The sequence below is a fragment of the Larimichthys crocea genome, chromosome XI (genome assembly GCF_000972845.2).
Source record: "Larimichthys crocea isolate SSNF chromosome XI, L_crocea_2.0, whole genome shotgun sequence".
Taxonomy (NCBI): Eukaryota; Metazoa; Chordata; class Actinopteri; family Sciaenidae; genus Larimichthys; species Larimichthys crocea.
The window spans coordinates 17,063,020-17,090,879 of record NC_040021.1 but is presented as its reverse complement, the minus strand read 5'-3'; the positions used below and the strand labels follow the sequence as shown (position 1 = coordinate 17,090,879).

Sequence of the window (27,860 nt, the reverse complement as noted above, 5' to 3'; positions counted from 1 at the left end):
CAGTGCTCACCACTGTACCACTCTACTACCGTAGACACATAGGTCTATTTACTGTATGACAACACTATAGTATAAAATGCATTAGGAAGCCAAGAAATTCAGCTAATTAACTTTAACGAGGCACACCTGTGTTAATTGGAAACCACACCAGGTGATTTCCTCATGAAGATGAGTGAGAGAAAGCCAACAGTGTGTAAAGATGTCATCAAATCTAAAATATATTTTACTTTGTGTACCACATCATTTCATATGTGTTCTTTCATTGTTATCATATTAGATTAGATAATGTGAAAATGTACTTGTTACAGCAGCAGAGGGAAGTGTAGCATGCACTACAGAATTAGAAAAAAGTAGAAAAGGCAAAAAAAAAAGAAAAAGACAGAAATATCTATAACCTACAACAATAAACACAAAAAACAATCAACCTTCAAAACAGACAAGTACTGAGGATAAAAGTGGCATGATATATGACAAGAATATTGTAATGTAAAGTGACCATAGTGTAAGAAATATTGCAAAGAAAGTGACCATGATACAAATAATAATATTATTGCAAAAGTAGTGACAATAATATAAATAATATTACAAAAGTAAGTGACCATGATATAAATAATAACTGCAAGAATATGTACTGAATATAAAATGTACAGAAAGTAAGAAATAAATAAAGAACTAACATGAGAAGGTGTACCAGGTTTGACTGGTACTTCACCTGCACATACAGTACATATTAGGCGTTCAGAAAAAAAGTTAAAAGAACTACAAATCCCTACAATCCTTCCGTACAAACTGGTTGCCCATCTCGACATTTGATTGGACGTTCCCAGTAAAGCTCCGTGTGATTGGTCGACGGTGGCCATGTTTGCATTACAAGCTGTCTGGATGCGAGCTAGCTAACCGGTTAGCTGTCTGAGGTGCATTTGCCTCTTTATTCGGGCTAAAGAAATTTACCGGACAGCCCTTCCGCCCCGTTAACACCGGCTCACGTCACAATGCCGGTCCACTCCCGGGAGAAAAAAGAAAGTAACCACGAAGAAATGGAGGTGGACTTTCCGGAGCAAGACGGCAGCAGCACAGACGAGGAGGACACAGTTAGCTCGTCCGTGTCTGAAGATGGAGACAGCTCGGGTAGGAGGAAAAACAGGCCTTTAAATATCAAAGCACAGCTACGTGTATTCAATATGTTTGTCTGTTTATAATTAGCAGGGAGGGTGTGTAATGTACGGCATGTGGTGGAGATGTCAAAGGTGTCTTGATGTGTTTGTGTGGACAGAGATGGATGATGAGGACTGTGAGAGGAGGAGGATGGAGTGCCTGGACGAGATGACCACCCTGGAGAAACAGTTCACTGACCTGAAGGAGCAGTAGGTTCTCCTCATGTTGTTTCATTCACAGAGTACTTCACCCTTGTGACCCTCGTCTCATGTTTCGAATCACTCTACCACTGAAATCTCAAGACTTTCCTCCAGCCGTCAACCTTTGGTCTCACAGTGATGGCCTGTCCCTGCACCAGAGAGTGACACCAGAGTGGATTTATTTTTTATTTTTTTACTCCTGTCCCATCTCACTCCCACAAAAATACTCCCTTTTCCTCCCAATCTCATGACACAGTGAAAAAAATCCAATCCCACAAGAATGACTGCCGCCCTATCCTGTGTTGTGTTTAAGGAAGACAAAAGAGGGAGTAGTCTTTAATGTGATGGTTTTAATTTAACGTTCTCGCCATCCTGTCGTTTGAATTTTGGTGACTGCACCCTGGGTCATCAATACACAGTCCACACACACTCACACACACACACACACACATCGTGCACTGGTCATCACAAGTCTGACTGAGCATCAGAGCAGACAGCAATGAATAAAACAATAAGACAATGGAACATGATAAAGAAAATACTTTTTATTCATCTGCATATTTAGTTGAGCTGATCTATGATTCCCATCCTGCTCCCCCCTGTTGATCCTTTTCCTGTCAGATAAGACCAGGGGACAGGAAGCGTTTGGACAGACAAACTACACCGATGTAAAAACAGGCTGGAATCTGGGTGATAAATGTATCCACTGTCAGCCAGTTGGTTTTAAATCTTTGATTTTGCAGGTCCGATGCAGACCTTCCCCACTAGCGATCTAACATGAAAAGTCATTTTGATGTTTTGTTTTAAAATGGCTCGTGATATGTTAAACTCAGATGGTGTACTTGAGACAACATCAGCCACACTGGCAGGTACATGAAATCAACAGCGTCCTGTAGACGTGACACAGTGTTTCCATTCTGTGGACCAGTGAGAGTTTTTACTTTAACCGCTGTGCTTTGTCTTCATAGTTTATTTTATGCCACATACAAGATAACACAATCCAAACAAAAAGCCTACATAGGTTCCAAAGACATGTTGAGTTGTATAAGATTCACAATTATTAAAATTCTACAAAAACGATTGTTCAGCCCACTGTAATGCTAACACAACACCGGTTCAAACTTATAAATCGATGTGCCTCCTCATTTGTTGCTGTTCAGGTTGTACAAGGAGCGTCTGAGCCAGGTGGACGTCAAGCTGCAGGAGGTAATGGCTGGCTGTGCCCAAGAGTACCTGGAACCTTTAGCCAACCTGCAGGAGAACATGCAGATCAGGACCAAAGTCGCCGGTGGGTCAAAGTAATATTGGAGGACGCATGTGACTGACTTTGACTTTATACTGATTGTCAGCCACATATGACAGTGAAGACAGATGTCACATGAATAGAATCTTTTCAGTTTAAAGGACATGTGTTCACTTGGATGTAATCTTCACAACTGACTGACTTAATGTGTAAATACTTGTTGTCGCAGGGATCTACAGGGAGCTGTGCTTGGAGTCGGTGAAGAACAAGTATGAGTGTGAGATCCAGGCTGCCTGCCAACACTGGGAGGTGAGAGGTCGATAAATGAGTCAGGTCTTATGCGAAGGTCAGGTTTTCATTTTCCACATTTTGTTCAAACAGGTTTCTGCCTGTTTGCTGCAGTGCCCACTACCTAAATGGATTGAATTTTAGAGCTGCAACTAACTGTTACTGTCGATTAATCTGACTGTTTTGTGCTTGATTTGTTGCCCAAAGCCCAAGATGATGTCTTCAGATGTTTTCCTTTGTCCACAACAACCCAAAAATGATTAAAAAATCAGACAGTATTCACATTTTATGAGCTGAAATAAGATTTTTTCATTGTACCTCTACTGGACTTGTCTTCCAGAGTGAGAAGCTGCTGCTGTTTGACACTGTGCAGAGTGAACTGGAGGAGAAGATCAGAAGACTGGAGGAAGACAGACACAGTATTGACATTACCTCAGGTACTAACCATCAAAGAAAAAATCCATCAAAGTTTGGAGAAGTCAGACCAGCATCAGCAGAACCACAGTGTTCAGTCTTTATATTACCAATAAGATCCATAATTTGCTCTTATAATCTATAAAACACACGTGTGATATGTGAATCAAATATCCTGTAGAAAAATGGAAGTGACTCTCCTCTCTCTAATCTGTCCTCTTTGTTTTCCAGAGTTGTGGAATGATGGATTGCACTCCCGAAAAAACAAGAAGAAAGACCCATTCTGCCCTGTCAAGAAGAAGAAGCCCGTTGTTGTTTCTGATATCCTCTTTGGCTTCGCCCTGCCCTCCTATCATTCATGTGCACTGAATGGGTTGTTAAAACAGATGTTTTCCGCCACTTCACTGTGTGTTTTTCCTTAACCGCTCTATCACGGCCTTATATTGTTTACATGCTGCAGGATCTTGATATTCTTGAAGACTGGACGGCAATAAGAAAGGTATTCATGAAGCAGAGACAGTAGTCACTTGGTGAATGCATGTGTGTTGTGATTTGACCTTTTTTTTTGTTTTGTTTTGTTGTCGTTTGCCTTTTTCCCCCCTTCACAGGCGATGGCATCACTGGGGCCGCACAGGGTGAAGGTGGATGGTAAGAGTTTCACCTCGTCCTTGGTTACAGTCAATATCTGAGTGCAGCGATCGACCTGCAGTCACGCAGCAGGGGACGATTCAATACTTTCAGATAGTAGTACTCAAGTTCATAGTTGAAAAGGAGACAAATGTTGCCTGCTCGTCTATCTTTGTCTCCCTCCCTGTCCTCCATTGTTTATATTTTTTACTGTATTCTTACATACATACTCTCTCCCTGCCTTACTTGCCCTCTTCTCAACCCTCCATGTCTTCCTCTCTCTCTCTCTCCGCATTTCCCTGTCTGTTTCTCTCCCTCCTTCAGTTCCTGCGGTCAAGCCTGACAGACATCATCATGTGGCACGCTCCGAGGACGGTCGACTTTTCTATGACAACCAGTGGTACTGCAGGGGACAGGCCATCTGCATCAACAGGAAGGACGAGTACCCGACTAGGTGTGTGTGTGGGTGTGTGGGTGTGTGTGTGGGAGCAAAGCTCTTTGTAATAATGACAGTGATGATGAGTGATGAGTTTTGTTTGCATGTGTGAGTTTTAACGCTACACGATGCGTGAACCCATCTGCAAATGTTTGTGTTTCTGACTCATTGTGTGAGTCCGTGTAACAGAGACAGTCACATGGCGCATTTATTAGCCATGGAAATGATCCTGATAGATTTAAACAAAGGGAGACACCCTGAGGCTGAATGATTTCATGATTCGTGATGAGTGTATGCGCTCCCTCAGAGGTGATATGAATTCAACAGGCGGCTCACATGTGTGAGTAGAGTGGCTATAGGTGCATCTGGATACCCATAAAGCATACCAGACGGTCTGTGGACATTAAAATGTAGCCAGAAATGAATTTATGTTGGTGTACGTGTAGCTCCGGGAAAGATTTTACGACACTAAACAAAGACTGAAGACATGTAAACACAAGGGACAGATACGTAAACTCTCTGCATGCTAATTCAGTGTTTTATGGTGGTGTTAACACCAGCAAAGTGACAAAATGATGTACACTCAGTCCAGACAGTATGCATACTAAATACAGTCTGTATTTTTGAGTGTCGGATTCTCCCACAGTGCAGACATGAAATGGAGGTAGAGCTGCGCCTGAAACCTTTACGACTTGAGTCATCAGTTGTAAAGACCATGAATCACATTTCATCAGTTTAGTTTTTTTAGCTGTGTCAGAGCAACGCAGGAGCGACAGCGTGACAGCTCATAAACTTCACTGAGCCTCAGAATGACTATAAACACGTCAAACAGAGACGGGTGATGGAAAAGGAGGGCTGCTGTGACGCGCTCTGTTCCAGTGATGACTGTCAGTAAAATCAGCTAAACCACTGCTGTACGAGCTCCTCTACCTCTGCCATCATGGGAGAGACGCTCCATGGTGCGCACTTTTCCTCTCTCCTCTGACTGTGTGGAAATCTGTTTTTAACATCCCAGATGACGAGGGAGAACATGAGACACCTGTAGGCTAATATGAGTTTAGTGTGGCGCTGAACAGCCAAAATCTGATTCGACTGACACATCTCAGTGTTTCAGAGTCTGGCACAGCTCCTAAATGGAGGAACTACTCACAGCTGGAAAAAAGAACATAAATGATCAATGTTAAAGACATTTTGCTTTGTATTTGTGATTGCAGAGAGATTCAGCTGAACATTTAAGCAATTACACATGTTAGTGTTAATATTTTGGATATTAACTTATAAATTGGTATACTATAATGATTAGTATCTGTGGTTTTCGCATACAGATGTGTACGTGTTAAGATGTGCATATATCTGATCACACAACCTCATTTCCCACACACTTTGCCCTACATGGATGTAGACATGAGCTACATCACTTTTTATCCATAACAAGACTTCTGCCCGTTTCACCGTAAGCACAGCAAAGAATCTGTGCGATCGAATCAACTGTGTTACATCAACAAGAGTAGTCGCTGTTATGTCCAAACCTTTTGTTAACGACATCTGTTTCATTCATTTATGAGTTCATTCAACTACGATATTTCAGACACAATGAAAGGAAATGCTGCTTGCTGCATTCTCTTATGCACAATATCTGTTTACCACTTGAGCAGAGCTCGCCGTGTTCATGTAAATACCTTTGTTTGTGAGGATCGGGATTTGATTATGCGCTAACATTGTTGTGTGTGTTTGTGTCACGCAGCGCCATCATCACCACCGTCAACAACGATGAGGTGTGGTTCAAACGTCTGGATGGCACCAAGTCAAAGCTGTACATCTCCCAGCTGCAGAAAGGCAAATACACTATCAAGCACTCGTAAAAAAAAACAAAAACACACACGTATACAGGCAAAGACCATCATCTCTGCTGTGTTTCTTCATGTCTCCTTTCCATGTGGTATCTCTCTACATTCTTGCCATATGTACAGTCACACAAACACACCTCACGTCACTCTCTCTGTGTATATGTAACAAAAAAAAAAAAGCAAATATCAATATCTTCAGTTAATCGAAGGAGACATCTTCTCTGTAAATATGTATGTATGTTGATATTATTGACAAGGCCACAAAGTGTCATTTTCTCTGGAACGGAGATCAATGCAAAGTGCTGCTAAGAAAAAAAACAAACAAAAAAAAACTAGTGTGGAGAACCGGAGCAGTAGCGAACTGTGAATCACGGAGCTCAGTCGCGTGCCTTTCTGAGACAAGACAATGCCTACGCTGATGGAGGGGGAGAAAAAAAAAAAGTCCTGAACTATAAATATCAATGCAGTGAAGCCTTACTCTGTACTGTGTTAGCACCAAGAGGACTGAAGCGGGTCAACGAACCAACGAGCACGTGAGAAACCATGATCCAGGTGAGGATGCAGCCAGCGGTGCATTTGATTTGCCTCTTCGGACGCACCAGTTAGATTTGAAATTTGATGCTCCACGGAGTCTAATAAATCTGTATTAGGATCCCCAGGGAGCCCAACTTAAGATAATGTTTGATTTAGTAAAAACAATTGCACAAGTGTCAATGTGGACATGAAGAATGATCAATCAATTTTGAGTAAATGAGTATATCATGAACGTAATGAGCTAAAACTACTCGTCAAGAACACCCCAGGGTTTCTGTTGGCGGAGCTACTGTACTAAATGATCTCTTGATATTTTGATGTTTTAGTGTCATTTTCACCACACTATATTTTAAGGTCAAAGCAAGGCCAGCCCCATGCACTAAGCAAAGCGTAAATGTTTGAAATTGTGTTTTAAGCAGAAAGTAATAGGAGGTGCCCTGTATATAGAGATGTCCTGTCTTTATTTCACTGTGATTCTTCTGTCCATCCTTTTATCATGTTGCCATGTGTCTGATAGTGCCTATAACTAAACACTAAAGGTGGGATCCAGGCTCCAGTTGCCTCAAATTTGTAATTCATAGTGCCATTGTTCAGTTTTTTTTCTTTATGCGTACTATGGTAACAGTAGCTAAAAGAATTGGTTATTAAGCCCACCTCTGAAAAATCAAAAGTATTTCCTGTTCCCTGTCCTTTCTTCTTGTCTGTGTTCATTCCTCTCAACTGTCACTTCTCTTTCCCTATTCCCCTTTATCTTCCTCCTCGCTGTCAGTAAAAATGTTCCTCAACAATGACGTACTAACAGTACAATGACAAAACAAGGTTATGGGATTTTTGTGTGTGTGTGTGTGTACAATCCATCCAACAAACCTTCTGTGGGGGGGTCTTGCTTTGTGTTGTATTTACGGTGCTTTATATTTTCAATACTGCATACATATTCAAAGTATTACCTGCCAATAGTATTGTAAAAAGAGGTGCTTGCAACAAGATCTCATAAACAAAAGTGTGACGCCTGAAGTGGCATTCACTGAGAAGAACCTTTGAATTTGTGGCAAGTTTTGTTTTACAGTTTCCTTTTTTTTTTTTTTTAATGAATTATGGTTCCTTTTCCACATTAGAAGTGAAAAGAAAACTTGACATTGTGCCAATGCATGTACAGCTGATTAAAGGTTTTGTTTGTATCATTTGAAGAGTCAAACCTGCACAAACAATTCTTTATTCCTTCATATGCAAAAGAGAGCAGCGGGTTTTAACCCAAGTGGGATGGTGTTTGTACTGGACGTTCTACCGGCGTTTCTCTCAGAAAAGAGAAGTGACATTGTGTATATAGTATCAACCTGTCCTGTTCAAGCCAATTTCCTTTCCTTGGACTTAAAGAGCTTTGCATAGTACTTAAATATCCTATTAAATTTGGTCTATTATGCACAAAAAGCCCAGATACTATCTTATATAATACTTCAGTATAAAAAGGGAGGAAGTCCCTGACAGTGCTCAACCCAAAGTCACCCCTGAGGTTCGCTGAACCCTGGCTTCCCTCCTCAGTGACAAAAAAAAGTGGATTATTTGGGAGAAACATGCTGAGCTAGTCCTATTTGATAATGGCTCTTAGGTCTGCTGTGCTGTTCAACCTTTCAGTCACTTATTTCTGCCAGAGGGACACTCACTAGATTAACACCACACACTGGTATTGATTCAGGATCCACGCTGATGTACCATTTTCTTGACCCCATCCTCCCTCATTGTCCATCAGCATAGCCTCGGGCCTTTGCAGACCACTGACCAGTCATGCAGAACTGTTGTGACCTTTTGATCTATTGGGAACGTTGATCAGATGCGGCAGCGTAGTCAGAAAGTCAAAGGAATCAATTAAAAGGCTAATTGGTTAAATTTCACCTTTTATATAGAGCTTTATAACATTAATGTACTCTTATAATTTCCCATATGGTCACACTTGGTCAACATGAGCTACAAAAAAAAAATGTATATTCTGCCATCTTTCCCTGCACTACTATTTTTCGCCACAAGGTGTCAATAATGCTCCACAGTGGTGAAGACAGCCTCTGCACTAGTTGGGAGGAGGGAGGTGGAGCTGTGAATCTGGGGCACCCTGCTGCTGAAGCCCTCCAGCTGATGAGATAGAGAGAGAGTGAGGGGAGGGATGAAGGCACAGTTTGATCACAGCTCGCTGGCCACGTCTGCTACCGCAACAGAAAGGGGGAGAAAGAGAGAGAGAGTGAAAGAGGAAAATCCCCATCACCGCGTCAAAGGCAAAGCAAGCAAGCAAGCAGCAAGGCTGTCTGTATCTCCACACAGCATCTCTTCAGTCCTTGAATCTGCCTCACACTGTCTTGTGGACGTCTGAAATGGTCAGAACTGGCCATAACAGGCCTTCCCCTTCAAGGACATGCACATACACATGTCAAACAGCAAAGGGAAGGATTTCCTTGTTCGGTGTCTGTTTAAAGACGGTGCTGATCCAATCTGGATACTTATCCCTGGGTTTCTGACTATCTCCAGTCCCATCTATACTTAATGAGTAACCAGAACTGGAGGGTCATTGGGACGTGTTTACTGCAACACTGGGGCTAATTAGACCGTGAAAGTGTCACACTCTGCTAAATTCTTTATATCAGCCCCCCCCTCTGTGTGATGCATGTTCGTGTGTGCATCGTTATGCATTTTAAAGCGAGCGAGACCGTGCATGTGAATCTGTGCATGCATGCACGTTACTGTGTGCCAGGCCTCTGCGTGGGCGTGTACCTTTTGATGCTGATTGTATAAGAGAATGTTAAATGCATACATAAGTTAACATCAAAGGGATGAGGCAAGCTGTTCATCATCGGGGTAGACGAGGAGAGAGAGACGAGAGCGAGTGTGGATTCAAGTGGACGGTGCTGCAGACTGCAACCTGTGATCTAAATGTGGCTGGTATCACCTCTCTAGGTGTGTCAGTGGTGGTGGCCTAGAATTCACCGTTAGCATTCAGGCTATAGCCAGTTCTTCAACCTGTACTGTCTCTTCATGGATGAAGCAGCTGCTTTTTTGATAGATGGCTTTAATTTGGCTTGCACACTTGCAAAAGAAAGTTTAAAGGCTGCCTATTGTATGAGTAACATTTTATATAGATATAAATCATGGCCGAGACACCAAACATTAAAGGTGTATGGGTTCTACATTAACATGGTGATAATTCCATGTGCAAAGATAGACCTTATCAGGCTTCACGTGTTACCATTGCAACCTATCCACAACACAGGGATTCAGTATCTACCATATGCTACCCCTGAGTATTTTCTGCCAGCATAATGTCGACTGCCAAGCTGTCTTTTCAATGAGGTGCAAGGTTTGACTATTTCCAGTGTCTTCACATGATGGACAATTGTTCTCAGGACTTCTCTGCTCCTGTGCATGAAACACCAGCCTAACTCCTGGTTGGTATATGAGAATCATCACACCTCCAGCTTCCTAGACTGTCCACAAGTGAATGGCAAGAATGACTTGCTGTGCCATGGCATCCATCCACTCAATGGTGCTTTGCCACCATGTCTTGGCATCTGTGATGTACCCATGACCACTCACCTGTGTGTTTGTGTCTAATGAGGAGATGGACAACAAAAACATGGAACAGCATGTAGCAATATCGTCCTTGTAATTGCAACTGTGTGGTGTGTCTCAGATAACAGGAGAGGTCTTTGTTTCAGGAACAGAAACTGACTGATGTACCTACTATCATTTCCTAACTGACTTCTGGAGATCTGACAGTGCATGGATCCCTATAGTTGTTGGGTACTTGTTGAGGTCTTCCGTCCTTACAAACTTTTTGGTGACCAAAAGACCCTCAGAGCCAGGAAAATGAGTACTGTGGAGTCAGTTCAAAGAATGCAGCGTGGCACACAAGTGACAGCCTTTGACTGTCGTGCCCTGAAGCATGATAGGGTGCATGGTCTAGGATTGACTCCAACGGTGATGGAGAACATTTCTGAATTCAGTCCACCATTTCTGTTTATAAGCAAAATAGCTGGGCTTTCAGACATCATGTGAGGAATGGGAGTGGACCCAATCTGTTCTGTTCTCTCTTTCCTGTCTGTCACATTTTACTTTTAAGGTGTATGCATCAGTGATCTCTTCTTCTCATGTGGGGTTTGGGGAGAGTTTATTTTTAACCACCCTCTACTGAGTTCAACTGAGGCTCCTCTGCCCCCGCATTAGAAATTTCCAGTTTATACCCACTGGAGAGAGGCCTCTGATGGTGTTATCCATCAAAAGCTGTGACAATAGCCAAGACAGTGAATAAGTTGTGTGACCTTTCATACCACCCAAGCTGCATGCTTAGCCGAGGTAATTTGCAAGCCACTACCCTAAGAAAGAACCTTTCTTTTTATTCAACCAATATTAAAAGTTTATTTAGGCACAGGGTGGCTCAGTTTCAGCGCTTTTTATTCTCAAAATTACATCTTCTCTGACCTCTGGGGAGCTTTGGCATGATATGCACTTCTACTCTGCAGGCAGTGTTGTTGGTAAACCCCCTAAGGCTCAGCCATTGGCTGTTCAAAGGTAACTTGGAAGGACTCCCTTGGCTGTCTGTGTGCACTCCACAAGGAGAGCAACAGCAGCCTTGCTCAGAGGAACAGCTGTTGAAGACATCTGTATGTTAGCTTCCAGGTTGAGGCCCTACATTTTTATCATATAGGTTTTACATGTTCAATATTGGTTCTGGTTTAAATGACTTTTGAATGGCCACATAAGTTGTTTTTAGCCATCCTTCTGTCCCTTCAGTACAGGACTTTACCAGGGTATTTGAACAAACTTTCTCTTGCTAGGTCTCTGGCACCTCCTGCAGCACAGACAAGTGCTTTACTAACAGTTGGTGAGATCACTTGGAGTAGGAGGCTGCGCCCTCTTGCACTTTCCCTGTGTAGCTTGTTTGGCACTTGGTGAATGCTGCTTGCCTACATGCACATTTTAAATGTTGAGATCTATGATCACACGTGGCCAAACTGTTTGAGGGATCTGATGTGTATTCCTTTTAGTAAACCTGTTGGTCAGCAGATATTGGTGACATTTGAACAGTCTGGATTATACCGTAACACTAGAGCTCCCAACCTCTACCACCACCTCTAGTTAATTCCTATCTTCCAACAGAAGTGCGATAATTGATTTTCTTGAGTTATAATTCTTTTTGATTTGATAGGCTGAAACTGAGGAGCTCCAACAGGCTGGCAAGCCTGCATGTGTCAGGTTTATTTAGCTGACCAGACGAGGTGGCGGTATCACCTTCCACCTCCACACCCACTGTCCTAGGACACCATACAGTATCTCCTCATTATGTCAGGTCTGATATGCAAAGTAGTGCCGGCAACCACTGTAGAATGGCAGAGGCAGACAAGGGCAATGTTTTCGTGTGTGTGTGCATAAGAAAGAATGTGTGTTTATGTCCTTCTCTGTCTGTATTTAAGTGTCTGGATGGGCTCTCCCGCCAGTGGCAGCACTGTAGCTTAGATTTTACATAGAGATAGTATCAAGTTCAGCTTTATCTCCCCAAACAGATAAACACACACAATTTATCCACCTCATAGTGCAGGCTCAATATGGAAATGTAGTCAAATGGTCAACTGACATTCGAGACAGGATAAGAGACCACAGAGACTTGGTTGTCGGGGCGATTCTCCTGCATTAAAATTTTGATACATGCCTTCTTTCTTTCGGGATGCCGATTGTGTTTTCCACCCAGGTATGCACACGCATTTTCATGCAGTAAACAGAGGCACACAGATATACAGTATGTTTCGCTTGAACGTACACTTGAATGTGTTAGGGCCTTGTTTGCTGCATGTGTGTATGTGCATATCAGGCTGTGTACATTTGTACTGGACGCAGAATCAGTGGAGTGAGAAACTGAAAGCTCACCAAGCCATTTGGCTGCAGTCCTAATTGGCTGTGTGCTGTTGACAAGATGCTGACAGAGCACATCGTGCAGACAGGTACTCTGTTCCTCTCTGTTTCATCTTTAGGGTTCGTGAAAATATTTCCTCTGAGGAATTCCCTGCTCTGCTCATTTTCGAGCATGAAAAAAGAACCTTAAGTGGCGCCCTTTGACAAGTTACAAAGAGTGTTGTTTTTCTAGTGTTTGGATACAAGGAAAGGGAATGGAGAGGCTGGAGATGGGCCAGCCTTAATGAGACGGTTCACTGCTTCTTATCAGGTCTGGTGGTTTTCTGTTCGGTGACCTGCTTGGCTTCAGTGTGTGTGTGTGTTCGGTGTGTGTCTGTATGTGCATGAACACACATGCATTCACTTTTCATATCCACAAATTAGTATCCATACAAACATAAAGGGATTCCTTTTATGTATAGAAAGTATGTATCCATACAGACTTCACTGCAAATTAGCTTTGCACTCAAAAGGTAGAAAGACAAACGTCCTGGGTGCAGATAATACCACTCGTCATAATGGCATACTTGACTCTGTGAGGAATACGCATGCAGGCACTCTTGACTGACAGCAAAGACGTGGGATGGGAGACTGCGATGCAAGTAAAAGAGGGGGAGGGGATGTAAGCAACATCTGAAACGAACCATGTCCAAAGACGGGAAAGGGTGCTTTTACCCAACACTTTACTCTGATGGGTCACAATGATATCACTTAATGCACTTCTTTCTCTCTCTGCCTCTCATTCACAAATACATTTACTGAATCTGAGATCCCTTCAGGTGTTTTTTCACATTGTGCACACTTTATGCGAAGTTATGTCATACTCCGTCTGTCTTTTAGAAGGTGTAGGTGTGTAGATGTGCCGTACACGATCAGACACGTTTGTGAAGAAAAACACAGAATCATCATGTCCATCAGTCTAGACCTGAGGGTTAAAAAGATGTTCAGGGCTTCTGGGAGCTATGCTAGCTAAAACAATGCATATTTTATTTTGCCCAGGGTTCTTTTATTATCATCATTTTTATGTTGGGATTTTGGCAACTGTCCATTAAATATAAGGTTAGCCAGCAGCCAGCTTGGCTTAGCACAAAGATTGCAAATAGGGTCAAACAGCTTTTGTCCAAAGGTAATAAAAGCTGCCTACCAGCACCTCTGAGCTCACTAATTAGCACATTATATCTCATTTGAGTCGCCACTTGTTGCCTGGCTGTTACTTATGCTCCATTCATGCGATGTTTGTATAGGAAGAACAGGAAAAACTCCTCTTATTACGACTTTGGTTTGTTTATGTATTATTCCAAAATGGTTAAAAAAAAAAAGCTAACCTAAATTAGCTACTTTGATTTTGCTGTTACTTTTTTGGAGCAGTCCATTAACACATGAAACCCAAAACAAAGAAACTAAAGCTAAAATAGCTCTATAATGTTTTTTTCTGGGAGAAATAGTTGCTGTTAGAAATTTTCCAAATCATCTATTCTGAATTACATTTAGGAGACTGATATGAAAGGTTAGCATTAGTGTTAAGAGCACCCATAACACAACAAGCAGTTGTTTTTACGCCTCCGTTTTTGTGCAGATCTATTTAATTCATTGTTAATTGGTTATCTTGGACTGCTAATTTGCTAATGTTAGCACGCTAACACCAAACTAAGATGGTATTCATGCTAAACATAACACCTGCTGAACACCAGCATGCTAGCATGTTAGCACTCAGGTTAAAGCATCACTGTGCCTAAATGCATCCTCACAGCATCTAGCCTCTCAGTGTTGTTTATCATTTATCCACAACATTAATAGATTCATGAAAATAATTACAGATCATTAAAATAATTATGCATTGCAGCTCTAACATAAAGTTAATTATGATTCGAATATACAGTATATGTTGTGACACCAGAACATGTTCTTAATTGCGCACCTCTTTCGAGGAATCGTCCAGAAGCAGGAGACTGATGTTTGAGGCTCATGGGAGACTCAGCACTAAGAGGAGCTGAAGTGTCCTTAATTCCTTTAATCTGGAAGGAGGATTTAAAAGGTGAAGCTACTGTCGGGCTGAGTGCAGGGAGGGAAGCAGACGGGAAGCTTAGACCCATCAAGGAATGACCCCACATTTTGAAGTCTCCTTTTCCAGTGTTGTGCTTTCTCCTCTCCAACTGCCTCTTTAATGTTACATCACTTTCTCCATGTGGTATGTTCTCATACACACTCTTTGACTCCTAAGTCTTAGTCGCTCTCTACATGTTCTACACGTTTATAGCCGAAGCCTTATTTGGGCTTTTTTTTTTAACCTGCGTTGTATGTGATGCACATTTTCCTCCCCACAATCGCCTTTCAGTTCATAACTTTTTTATGACTTGGCAAACGGTAAAAATAATAAACAGCAGCTCATGGATTCAGAGCTTTCATTGCTGTTTCTCTATTATTTTTTTACTTGATCAGAGGATTCACCGACCGAAAAGATGACTTAGAGAGGAAATGACTTTAAAGAATTTCACCACAGGGGATCAGCTGAGATCAGTGTGCTGAGAGTTCACCTCATGTTGCTATAGATAGGTTTAGCATTTTGAAATATTTACGTGATGTTCCAATTTTAATAAAGCTCTACCGCCAGAACTGTTAATATCAACTGAGCAAATAGCATATGACGTGTGTGATTCCCTGCATTTTTTTTCCCAAGACGTCTGTGCTTTTGGTTTTCATTGGGACTTTTAGAAACCAGCAATGTGGCATCACGAATACAGTTCAGTAAATTTGATCTACTGTCTACAGATATGCACTGCAACTACAGTGAAGCAGTGCAGTGGCTCACAATCATACCGCCACCATCTTTGCATCTTTTCCATTTAAGCTGACCTCAATTGTAGCCATTTTAGCTGCATGGATGTTGGGATGGCAAAGTTGGTTAGCCCACCACATTGTCCAGACTGAAATGTCTCAACCATTGAAAGCCATTCATGATGCCAAGAAGATGAACCCATAATGACACGAGTGAACCTGTGATTCTTCGTCTACTGCCATCATCCATGCCATCGACGTTCCTTCATCGTCCATGATGATCTTCTGACTTTTCATCTTGCACCATTATCGTCCATGATGATCTTCTGACTTTTCATCTTGCACCATTATCACTTCAAATCGTTACCTGCTCAGATAATAACACTCCCTCCAGCCTTAGCAGTGCTCTGTGTTTAGTGGTAATTAGCAAATGTCGGCATGCTAACATGCTAAACCAAAATGTGGACATTGTAAACTTTAAACCAGCTAAACATCAGCATGCTAGCATTGTCACTGTGATGAGAAATCACTGCTGTGGCCAAGTACAGCTATACAAAGCTGCTAGCATGGCTGTAGACTCTTAGTCTTTTTGATTAATAGTTGCAGATTAATCAACTAATTGTTTCAGCTCTACTTTGTTTATTTACACGAATACAAACGGTTGCTGACATTGCTAAACATGAATAAAGCCCAAAGGATTTCTCCCAGCAGAACCCAACAATCAGCAGATGTAAATGTGTGCAACAGTGACAGGAAGTACACCTTTATTTACTTTCACATCCAGTCAATATGTTGATTCTGTCGTCTGAGCCGTGCTACCACAAATATCTTTTAAACCAATTAGTGTGATGGAAACCTACACAGACAAAACTGACTTCCACTTGTGCCTTTTGTCACCCACATTTAACTCATAATGCCACTTCAGCTGCACAGCTGTGAGCTGAGCAACACTGCCACGGGATCACAGAATACAGCAGGAGAACAAGGGTACTTGTCAATGTCTGGTCCCATAGGCTTGGCCACGTCACAACTCTCCAAAGCCGACTTCAGATTGGCTGTCATTTCCATTTATTATCAAGACTCTGCCTCTCTACTGTCGAAGCTACTGTAACAATTGTGAAGTTGAAAGCAGGTGTCGAGCACGTGGTACGGAGCCATCCGAGGACACGATGAAGTAGCCACTGACTCATAAACACAAGAGAGAGCATGGTGCGAAATTGTCCAAGTGATTCGATGCGTCTCCAAATCAAATCATTAGGTTGTGCAGCGGTCAACCTCATCACAATTCCAGCATGTGTGCGGGTTGATAGGGCCAAATAATGTGAAGGAGAAGCAGCTGTCCAGATTATGGATTGATCACAAATCATCCAAACTCGCTCACACGTTTGAATATCGACTCACACGCTGGACAGATGCTGAATTATGGTACAAATTGTGTCCGGATTGCTGAACGGAGTGAAGATGAAGAATGTGGACCATCCAGACCGTGTAAATATGAAAGCATGTAGGTGGATTCGAAATCAGTGCGTGTGCATGTGCGTGCGTTTCGACATTTGGATGTGCGTGGGTGGGCGGGATGTCAGAGAAAGACAGAAAAAGAGAGAGAGAGAGAGCAGCACCACCACACATGCATACTGTACAGCAGCACGAGTGTACTTGTGTGTGTTTTCTCGCACAATGGGGATTTCTCTGCGCTGATCTCAGCGAAATCTGTTGCGTCTCCAGCAGTGTTGGCAACATAAATATTCATGAGGTCTTCTTGTCTTTGGTAAAAGCCTTGTGTTGTTCCACAGAGGCCTGGTGCTGGGGCGCATGGGTGCTTTGTGTGCACTGCTGAGGTGAATCAATGTTTTATTGCAGGTTCACCTTTTGGGCATCTGAAAGAGCCGGCAGTGGTCGTGTCAATCAATCGTGTGTTCTCTTGGTTCTGGCTTGTACCACGGACAGAGGTGATTAAGTGATCTATATTTTACCCGTTACCTGATTTATTCCTCATATGTATGTATGTATGCACTTGTATATGCAGTAATTATCTCTGCTTTGGATTTAAGAACACACACATCATGTGAATATGTCCAAAACCAGCCCTCAAGCTCTCTGTTTATGAATAAGTAAATAGAATTTCCTGTCCAGCAGTGCCTCCATTTGCCTCCACCCAGCTCACTCCTTCTAGCTGTTTTTTCTTCCATCACGTGGTCCTCTCGAACATACATACACACACACACACCTCTATCACCCCTTTGGCTTAACAGGCCTACTTTCACCTCCGGCTGCAAAAGCACCGGTATTCCTGCATCTTGCATTCTTATGTAACCCTCAGAAGGAGGGCAAAGCAGAGGAGCAGGCTCGCTCTGTCTTTATGTGCTGGATTCATTGAGCCTCGGTGATGCCCAGGGGTGCGTGTTAAGCCCCACAGAACTGGAACATACATAAAGACAGAGCGCACTCAGAGCTACCTGACCCATCCATCCAGCAACATACATGTTTAAAGCGGAAATGAATAGGGTGAAGTGTCTGCGTCTTCTTTATAAGGAAACCCTCTGTTCCCTTTTTTCTGTCAGTGAACTAATGCAGCAGGGCTGAGGAAGGCTGGGATAAAGAAGGGCTTTTATTGTGAAATGGACGCATCCTTTAATGGGTTAGAAAGCGCGGGAGAGAAGGACACCACATGAGCAAGAAGATGCAGAGAAAAGAGAGAGCAGGCACTAATGGAATCCACCATCATCCAATCATTTTCAAGTCCAAATCATTCCAATAGGGGTTTTTTATAGCGACAAATTTGCTCTGCTTCTGAGGCGATTATAACGGACGTAACTGTGCCTTATTATAGCATAATAATAATATTCGTGAGTACTTCCAAAAGGGTTGAGAGCTGGATTTTCCAGCGGGGTTAAGAGTAAACCTGCCCTCATTAATGTTTCATCAGGTCAGCACTAACAGCAGCATCGCTAGAAAATTCCAGCTGGTCTGAAACACCCCAATGAAAACCCGCTACCACATGATAAGAAGGTTCTGGGTTTCAAACCTCACAGTGGGCCTTTCTCTGTGGAGCTTGTTTGCACAGAGTTTGCATGTCCCCTCCAGATGTTAGGTTTTCTACGGAAGTGTAGACGAGCAGGTGAGCTGTATTTGGAAATGGTATTTGAAATAGGTGCGAATGTGAGTGTGAATGTTTTTTTTCTGCAGCGCCGAGCAAACAATCATCGCTTGTTGGCAAGACATGAACCGATCCAACGATCGAAATGGTGTTGCAAAAAAACACCAAATGTTCGCAGGTTTCAGCCTTTCAAATGTGAGAAGCTCTTGGAGTTAGTTGGACAAAAGAAGCAATTGAAAGACCTGGCTTCTGGTTGCGGAAGAATGGTGACGGGCCTTTTTTAGTACTGTCACAATATACAGACTAACTCTGCCTGAATAAAAGTGTTTGATTTAAATCAGAAACTATCTGATCAATAAATAAGTAAACAAGATTGAGAATCGTATGACAGGTTTTGAAATACTAGGAGCATATTTCCATCATTACTAAAAGGTATTGAGCTTCAATACCTTCGTCTGCTGCTGTCATTTACCTGAGTTTGCTACTCACTATACTGTTGGGTCTCATTATCACAGTGACCTTGGTCCGCCTCTCTGCCTCATGCTGGCCTGGGCTCTGTGCCCGCTGGCCTTTGTTTGCCCCTCTCACTTGTTGCCCCTCTCCTGTGGCTAAGCGTTAGTCTCTAAATTGTTGGCATGTAGTTGCTCAGACCTGAGTTGAGCTCTAACCACAGCCCGGTGAATGCACCTGCCCTCACCAGGCTGCAGCCTCTCTATTATTCATCAGTCATCTCAGGTGACCTCTCATAAACACTCTGTTATCATTTAGGATCCAGTGTCTCATTAGCGGTCCATTCAGCTTCCTCAGATATTGCTTTTGTGACTTCAGCCACCCGTTGCCCTCACCCGACCGATTGATCCTTGGCCGTCTGTCATTCGCCAGCCGGCGCCACAGTGCTGTTGTGATTGGCCCTCAATGGAGAGGCTGACTACAGGTGCTACTGCGGAAACTGAAGACGCCTCGGCCAGTGGTGGTGAGTTTCAGCAGGCTTCTGTCGTCTCAGGTTTTCATCTCTTAAAGTCCCCCACAGGTCTCCTTGGTAACCATGGATAAGGTGCATTTCCTTCATTTAACCTCCCCACCTCACAATTGCAATGTAAGTACAGCAAGATGTACTTATAATGCAAGTCCCTATTAACCCAGAGGAATGTAGAATAAAAGGATATTTTTAGTTCAACAAGCTGTGCTTCAATGTGTTTAGCCTTTGACCCTCCATTAGCACTGGACGGGCTTCACTGGGACGGACCTTTGTCCATTTAGATTGGGCTCTCAACACTATATAGAGCATCTCCATTACTACCTAGTTTGCCTTGAGCACTTTAATAAAACATGCTTTGATGCTTTTATATAGCCTTCTGTGTGTGTGTGTGTGTGTGTGTGTGTGTGTGTGTGTGTGTGTGTGTGTGAAGGAAAGAAAAGTCACTGTTATTCTTGATTTTTTTTTCTCTTCGTAGTTTTCATTGGTTAAGAAAATGGGGGGGAAAAAAGAGACTCAAAAATCTCTTCATACACTGAAAACAAATGGCAATCGTCCCAAGAAAATATCCATTCTGATATAATCTGACCTTTTCCTGGCCTGTTCTTTAGTTTCTGAAAAGGCTTCATCAGTATGTGAAGTCTTGGGTCTTATTTTTGGCCATCACCAACACAGCAAACAGACAATTGCTGGCGACTGTAGTGGATTATTTAGCAGCTAAAGAGCCTCCAAATGAATGCCAAAGTTGCTCTGTGTCTTTTGTTGAAATATGCTACTGTTGCTTACATGTTAGCCATCAACTTTATGAGTGGATGTCAGTTACAGCTTGTTCCATTGCCCCCAAATGACCCAAAAAATTCATTAATGCTGCTTTAACCAAACTCATTCAGAAGATAAAACAAAGGTAAACAGTAAAATGATTACCCAAAGTGTCCCATTGTAAACATCTCTCACAGTTTTCATTTCAGCTTCACTTATCATGTGCAATGAAGGGATATCATCGCCTTCATTTTACCTATAAATAAAGTACATTAGTTAATCTGTATAAACTGTTTGCATTGTTTACAACATGTCTGATCATCTGACTTTCTCTGGACTTGTGGCACTGTCACTGTGTTGCTGATCGGAAAAACGACGTTACTCAATACAATGTTAACATGACGAAACAGAAATAATACCCAAAGCTGTAAAAATAAGCTTAAATTAAATGTAAAGGACATAAAGGGCTTTGATAACCTAGGCTCTCTGACACTTTTTCCTCTCCTTTTCCAACAAACAATGATATAAAGATAATGATACACTACAGGCTACAGAGCGAGTGGGGGTCTCTACACACAGATATCACATGCAAGCACGCCCAGCCTCATTTGATGTTTTCCCCCCACCATTTTGAAGTTGGGTGGTGCTGCTTTATTTGTCTCCATGTCAGCTAGGACGGGGCCTTTGTTAGATACTCTACTCTCTGCCACAGTGTTTTCAAAAAACAAGCCAGAGAGGCTGCTAATTAAGGGCCAGGCTGCTGTTTGTATTTAACGAAAGAATCCTCCTCATTAGTTTGCCAGGCAGTAATTAGAGAGAAAACGGAGGGAGAGAGAGCGAGTAAAGGGATGGAGAAGTGACTGACTCTGCTCAGCACACGGCGCTGTACTGTAATTTAATGACGACTGTTTGACCAGCTGCTAAATTAGTTTGATGTTATCTATGGTGCAGAGTTTACCTGAAGATTGAGTGGATCAGTGTGGTGTTAGTGCTGTATTATCTGAGTATCCACTGGCAGGAATGGAACACAATATTCATTTTCAAGTTTTCCATTAGTTTTATTATTTTTCTACAGTAGCCCAGAACAGACAAACCAAACACTGATTTAAATATGGCCTTTTTTGGGGGGCTTTTTAAACATTTATCGTATAGAGACATCTGAAGAGTGACAGGAATGTGGGGAGAGAGAGGTGGGGAATGACATGCAGCAAAGGGCCAGTGGTCGTATTCAAACCCTGGGCCGCTGCAGCAAGGACTGAGCCTTTGTACATTGAGATTTTTGTGCAAGCTTGAAAGAAGAGAGTGAGGGTGAGGCGTGAGAGAGTATTCATTTGGTTGCAATCTGCAACTTCACCGCTAGGTGCTACTAAATCCTACTCACTGTACCTTTAGGTTATTCAGGAATAAATAAAAGCAATAAAGACCTGAACTGATTAAAGAGCTCTGATGGAGAATGCCTGGCTCCTTTTTTTTCTATACATCTAAACCGTTAGAAGCACTAAACCCAAGGACTTCAGCAAAGCATGATGTATTTTAGAATTTATCAAAGTGCATGCATGAAAAAACGATGAAAAAACTAAGTAGAAAACCAAAGAGCAAGCTTGAGGATTTGAGAATAGACTGAGATATGAACAATATAAATCTGTATGGAGAATGTGCGGTTATGTAACCCGACAAGAATGCTTCTCTCATTTTCAGTTTTCAAGTTTGTGTTCATGGTGGTAAAAAGTCTGATTAATCACTTTCTCTCCAACCGAAGGTACTTGTTAAATATGATGGGAACCACTTAGGGAAGCATTTTAATGCTGCCTTGTGTGATTGTTTTTAACCCCATTGACTTCCATTTACATTAACAGCGTCTGTTTCGGTGCGAGAACGAGCCAAGGTCTGACAGGCCTCTTGGTGACTCACTTACATTTCTTGGAATTCTCAACCATTGCTTTAAATTCTCCATGAAGGCTCATCAAAGTAGGATGATGGCATAACTATTTATATCAAGGCGATTCTCTGTTCTGAATCAGCCCGTGCTCATCACTGTAGCAGGGGTACGTTTGTGTGGGGAGATGAGGAGATGGAAATCATCTTCTTTTGGCTGGGGAAACCATGCTCTCGCTGTTTCCAGTGGACAGGCGGCCTCAGCTGGCCAATGAGAGTGGACTGCCGGCCGCCCACCTGGTGACTAGGCCTCTGTGTGGGCGGAGAGGACACTGCTGCTTTCCAGTCTTGTCTCTGTGGTTGCATATACAGACACACATTCGCTTTTATATGCATAAGACCTTGATAGAGTTCTATCCCAATCAAAGCAAATAACTGAGTTTGCTGATCTCAGTAGCAAGTGAAATCTGATGGGTAATTTCTCAAGAAATCTCAAGTTGATTTTGACAAAATATTCAAAGGTTTGTGCATTTTTCATTGGTATCTGTTTTCCAGAATCACATCCAGTATCTCCTTTTCACCATTTTTACTGTTTATGTATATAATTTGCTGTAAAACGGTGGAATACTCCCTCAGGGTTGGAAGTGAATTGCTGCCCCAAGTGAAGGAGTTCAAGTATCTCTGGGCCTTGTTCACAAGCGATGGAAAATTGGAGAGTGAGATGGACCGGCAGGTTGATGTGTCGATGGTACTGTGGACGTTGTATAGGAATGTTGTGGGGAAGAATGGGCTGAGCTGGAAGGCAAAGCTCTTGATTTTTCAGTATGTCCACAATCTAATACTCACCTATGGTCATGAGCTTTGGACAGTGACCAAAAGAATGAGAGTGCAGATACAAGTGTCCGAAATAAACTTCCTCCGTTGGGTGGCCAGACTCAGCCTTAGAGATAGGGTAAGGAGCTGCTCCTTCACGTTGAAAGGAGCCAGCTGAGGTGGTTCGGGCATCTTATTAGTTAGATTGTATTTATAATGTTTATATTCAGAATCATAGCGCAATTGTGGAATTAAAGATATTAGAAACAGTTAATCACATTGTCTCTTAAAAACAACTTTTCAACTTTGTCCCCCCCAGCATTTTTAAGTGGTATTAATGTTTGTCCTGTTCAGTTCAGTTTCAGTTTATTTCGAACATGTGCGAGTAACATATAAAGTAAACTGAAAATAAACAAATCCAATAAGAATAGTCAAAAAAACAATAACAATAGTCAAAACAAAAATAATAATGTGAACCCAACATGTCCGAAAAGGAGTAGGATGAAGCATATGCTTATTTAAACCTACCCCTTCTCCACTACTCAATTAGCAATCTTTCTCCCCAAACATATATATTTACATTACAGAAAAGAAATTGAAAAAAAAAAATTAAATAAACAAATACATAAATCATTTATGAAAACACCCGATTGTTAAAGCTCTTCTTCCTCCCTGTACCTCGTGAAAACCATGTGTTTGTACTGCTTTTTAAACTGGATCATGCTTGGGCATTGCTTGATCCATTGCCCCAAACCTGTGCACAGTATTGTAAATATGGTAAAATCAGTGAACATTAGAGAATGTGGAGTGATTTGTGGTCCAGAATGTGTTTTTTGCTTTGCTCAGAACTGAAATGCTTCTTGACAGTTTGCTTTGTACATGTTTATATGAGACTTCCAGTTTATTTTATCATCAATTGTTACCCCAAGAAACTTGTACTCTTTCAACGGCCACCCAATCTACTTGTAACTGTACTTGTGTATTCTTATTGGAATTGCTGAATAACATGAATTTGGTTTTACTTAAGTTTAACGATAATTTGTTTCTGTCAAACCACATTTTCCGTTTGCACATTTCATTGGTGATCCTCCCCAGTAGTTCATGTCAATCCCCCCAGAACAAAAAATACTAGTGTCATCTGCAAATATAATGTTCTTGAAACTTTGTCATTTATATAAAGTATAAATAGTTTTGGACCTAATACTGACCCCTGTGGGACGCCACAAGCAATGTCGAAGCATGACGATGAATGTTCCCCCAACTTCACAAATTATTTTATGTTACTTAAATAACTTCTCACCCAGTGCAATACTAATTCCCTGATCCCGTTCCGTTCAAGTTTATTGATTAATATGTTATGATTAATTGTATCAAAAGCTTTTTTGAGATCTATGAATACTCCAACTGAATGCAGTTTGTGATCTATAGCGTTTGTGATCTCCTCAATTGATTCTGTTAACGTCAGTGATGTTGAGCTGTTCTAAATCCATATTGACTGTCAGAAAGTAATTTATGTTTGTTTATGAATGTGTCGAATCTGTTATTGAACAGTTTTTCAAGAATTTTGAAGAATTGTGGAAGTAAAGAAACTGGTCTGTAATTTGTGAAGTGGTGTCTGTCCCCAGTTTTATAAAGTGGCACAACTTTAGCTATTTTCATGTTGTTAGGAAATTTTCCGGTTTGGAATAATAAGTTACTGATGTATGTCCTGCTGTTGTGTTTTAAATCAAGTAGCCAATTGAAATAGTCACAATTTTATATTTAATCTGGGAAGAGGCCAAAGTTATTGTAATGATGTGCACTGCATATCATTACTTTGCACAAACAAGCAAGTGCTAACTCGAGGAGTGGAGGGAAGAGTTTGTTCATTAATTTAGTCTATAGATAAGTCTCGTAAATTGAGCCTTCATTTTCCCAAGAAATATAATGCCCAGTGGCAGACAGAACTGCATAGTCTTATAGGAATCAATCTAAATGTGAATGGTGTCATTATTTTGTAGCCATTAGACTGTGTAATCAACATTAATTTCAGTTTTCAAGTTTAAGCAAAATAGTTGCCACACAAGCATTGGCCACACTTCTTCAGTGATGCCGCCACCATGTTCTTAAACGCAGCCAGTATAACTTTGACAAGCTAGTATTTCTGCTCAAAGCCAATGAGGGTAGCAACATTTAATTCTAGTCAACTAATTGCACACGTCCCTCAAGATTGAAATATCCCAACTATTGGATGGATTGCCATCAATGTTGGTACCTTGGCAGACACTGATTACAACCAAATACTTGCAAAATAATTAAAATTCCCTTTTCCTCTCCCATCCCTCTGTCTAGTGCCAGGCTGGCACCAATCAGCAGGGGCTTGGCAGTGAGCTCTTGTGCAGACGGGGCAGTACATGGCTCAGTAGTTCTGCAGCAGCAGCAGTAGTGTTTGAAATAAAGTTGTTGTTGGGTATTGGTCAGGATTATGCAATGAGCCCGGTAGAGATTAACCATCTGCCTCAGCTGTGTTTTTCATGTAGAGCGTATTGGTAAATGTTAGCATGCTAACATGCTAAGCTAAGTTGTCAATGTATTGTCATTGTGGGCATGTTAGCATGCTGATCTTAGCTCACAGAGCTGCTTAGCATGGCTGTAGACTTTATAGCTTTGTCGGTAGATTTGCAAAGTTGAGATTTATTATTTATTATACATTGTATTAGATCATTTTGCATTATGTGGGTGTATTTATAAAGTTTGACGTGGTAACTTACTGGATAACTACATAAGACTGATGGTGCAAGTTAATACAAATGATTTTGAGGCCTGTCGAGCCTCTTTCCCTTGTCATGATGCTTAGTGTATTCTTCTATTCTATTGAATAGATCAATATATGATATCAATACAATATGTTCTACTAATCATTTAGAACGTTATATTTGGACTGAGTATTGATTACTGTACAGGGTCATTTGAGGTCTTGGCCATATCCTAACCTGCAAATAGACACCTCCCATGTCTGCTTTAGCCTGAAGTTACATATAACACGTGTCCATGCAGGGTGATGCCATTGTGCAGAAAATCCTGACTGTGGTGTTGAGAACAAGGCTTTTTTACTTGCTGACAGTTGGCCTCTTGTCAATCAACACAACTCTGGATTAGCCTGTGCTGACGGCTGGCTGACCGACCCATCCAGGGAACCAATGCTCTGCCCTTCCCTCACTGTCGCCTGTCAGCACCTTTCACATACAATATTATACAAATGCAGAACCTCTCCATTCCCGTCATAATTCCCCCCCGCTGTCTCTTCCAACTACCCCTTGACAGCAGGTTTTTTTTATTTATTATTTTAGCCCCACAGCACAAAATATGGCCCGCAGCTCGTCACACCAGGACAGAAAAAGTCTTGAGTCGGCTGGTTGCCTCAGCTTTCTTGGCACTCTCATACAATGCAACGAAGAAGTGACAGAAAGAGAGAGGGAAAGACGGACAGAGAGAGGCGGTTGGGGCTGAAGGGTTACGCAAACACAAATAAGTGATCTAAGCATAAACCAGGCTGTCACAACACGTTGTCTGTCTAATTGAATTGCTCCTGGCAGCCCAGAGAGAGCGCAGACCATTTTAAGCTTAGCTTTATTAAATTATTAAATCAGAAAAGGAGGACGTTAACATTTAAGGGAACATTCTCCAGACTTGTTCGCTGAGGGAAGAAGGAATGGTGTTGCGACTCCCCGACTGTACGCAGTCTAACAAGAGTTGAAACAAGATTACTTCTGAAAATTGCATTACTCCAAACTGCGTCAGCGTAGATTGCCATGTCTACATTACCTAAACCCCAGCCTGTTTGCAGTAATGACTTCTTTTGTGTCAAGGTACATTTGAGCCGTTTGTGTTTTGCTCAGACGGTGCACATATTGGTAATGAATAATTGAAGAGGTGGACACGTGTGCATAGATTGTTAAAAGAGTGTGAGCGTGAGCTGATGAATGTTTATGCGCACGCTTACAGCGGGTAAGTTTCTTTTATGCCTTGTCAAACAAATCTGTCGTCTGGGACTGAACTCTGAAACTCTACACATTCTCACTTTCAGTTGCAGCTACTGTTGCACATTTCCATTGCCTACTAATATGTTATTTATACTGTACATCCATTAAGGTCAAGGGTGCGTTTCAAGCATCATCCCTCCTGCCCATGGGGGCTTGGAGTAGCAGCCTTCCCTTGGACGTCCTTGCCCCCCGTCTCATCTGCAATGCTTTCCGCCCAGCACCACTGCATTATGTTGCATTTGCATCGTATTGCCTCTGCATTGCCTCTGCAAGACTGGCCCCCTTTTTCACACTACCCTCCATCCACCCACCCACCTCCTCTCCCTTTTCTTCTCTTGCCCTTTTAAATCTCCACCCCCGTCATCCCTCTCTTTCTCCAGTGTCAGGTTGGTGCCGATCAGAAGGGGCTTGGCAGTGAGCTGTTGTGCAGACTAGGCAGTACATGGCTCAGTAGGTCTGCAGCAGCAGCAGCGGTGGTGGTGGTGTTGGTGTTTGAAGTAAAGGTACAGTGTTGGCTATGGGTAAAGAATATGCAATGAGCCCAGGAAAGATTATGTTGCGGTAAAAAAAAAAAAAAAAGAAGAAAGGGGGGGATTGGGGGAGATACATCAGTGGGAGGAAATCCCTAGCAGGAGGATCCCAGCTCAGCCCATTCTCTCCTCCTTCCATCCCTCTGCCTCATTTTTCCCCTCCCTCCCCCACTTTTTCCTCCACCCCCCTTCTGCATCTCCTTACTGTCTCTTTGGATTGCTCTCTCTGCATTGATCCTTCTTGCGATCCTTTTTTTTTTTTTCCAGAGCCGGGTTTTTTTTTGCCCATTGGAAGAGCTGCTGATGCAATCCACTGCCACTAAACACCCCATACACACACA

At 42.1% G+C, this 27,860-nt stretch overlaps 1 protein-coding gene across 2 annotated transcripts; it reads left to right on the top strand.

Moving 5' to 3' along the window:
• Nucleotides 1-828: 828 nt before the first annotated feature.
• Nucleotides 829-7,925, top strand: LOC104931203 (breast cancer metastasis-suppressor 1-like protein-A). Of its 2 annotated transcripts, XM_019271501.2 has the most exons (10): nucleotides 993-1,128; nucleotides 1,274-1,364; nucleotides 2,516-2,643; nucleotides 2,828-2,907; nucleotides 3,227-3,323; nucleotides 3,532-3,621; nucleotides 3,735-3,799; nucleotides 3,909-3,948; nucleotides 4,252-4,381; nucleotides 6,108-6,245. In XM_019271501.2, the coding sequence occupies exons 1-10, from the start codon at nucleotides 993-995 to the stop codon at nucleotides 6,223-6,225; spliced, it is 975 nt and encodes a 324-aa protein (XP_019127046.1). In that variant the 3' UTR covers nucleotides 6,226-6,245. The 2 variants fall into 2 exon arrangements, with proteins under 2 accessions (XP_027140294.1, XP_019127046.1); XM_027284493.1 differs by lacking the exon at nucleotides 3,909-3,948 and having other exon boundaries at nucleotides 829-1,128; nucleotides 6,108-7,925.
• Nucleotides 7,926-27,860: the final 19,935 nt, after the last annotated feature.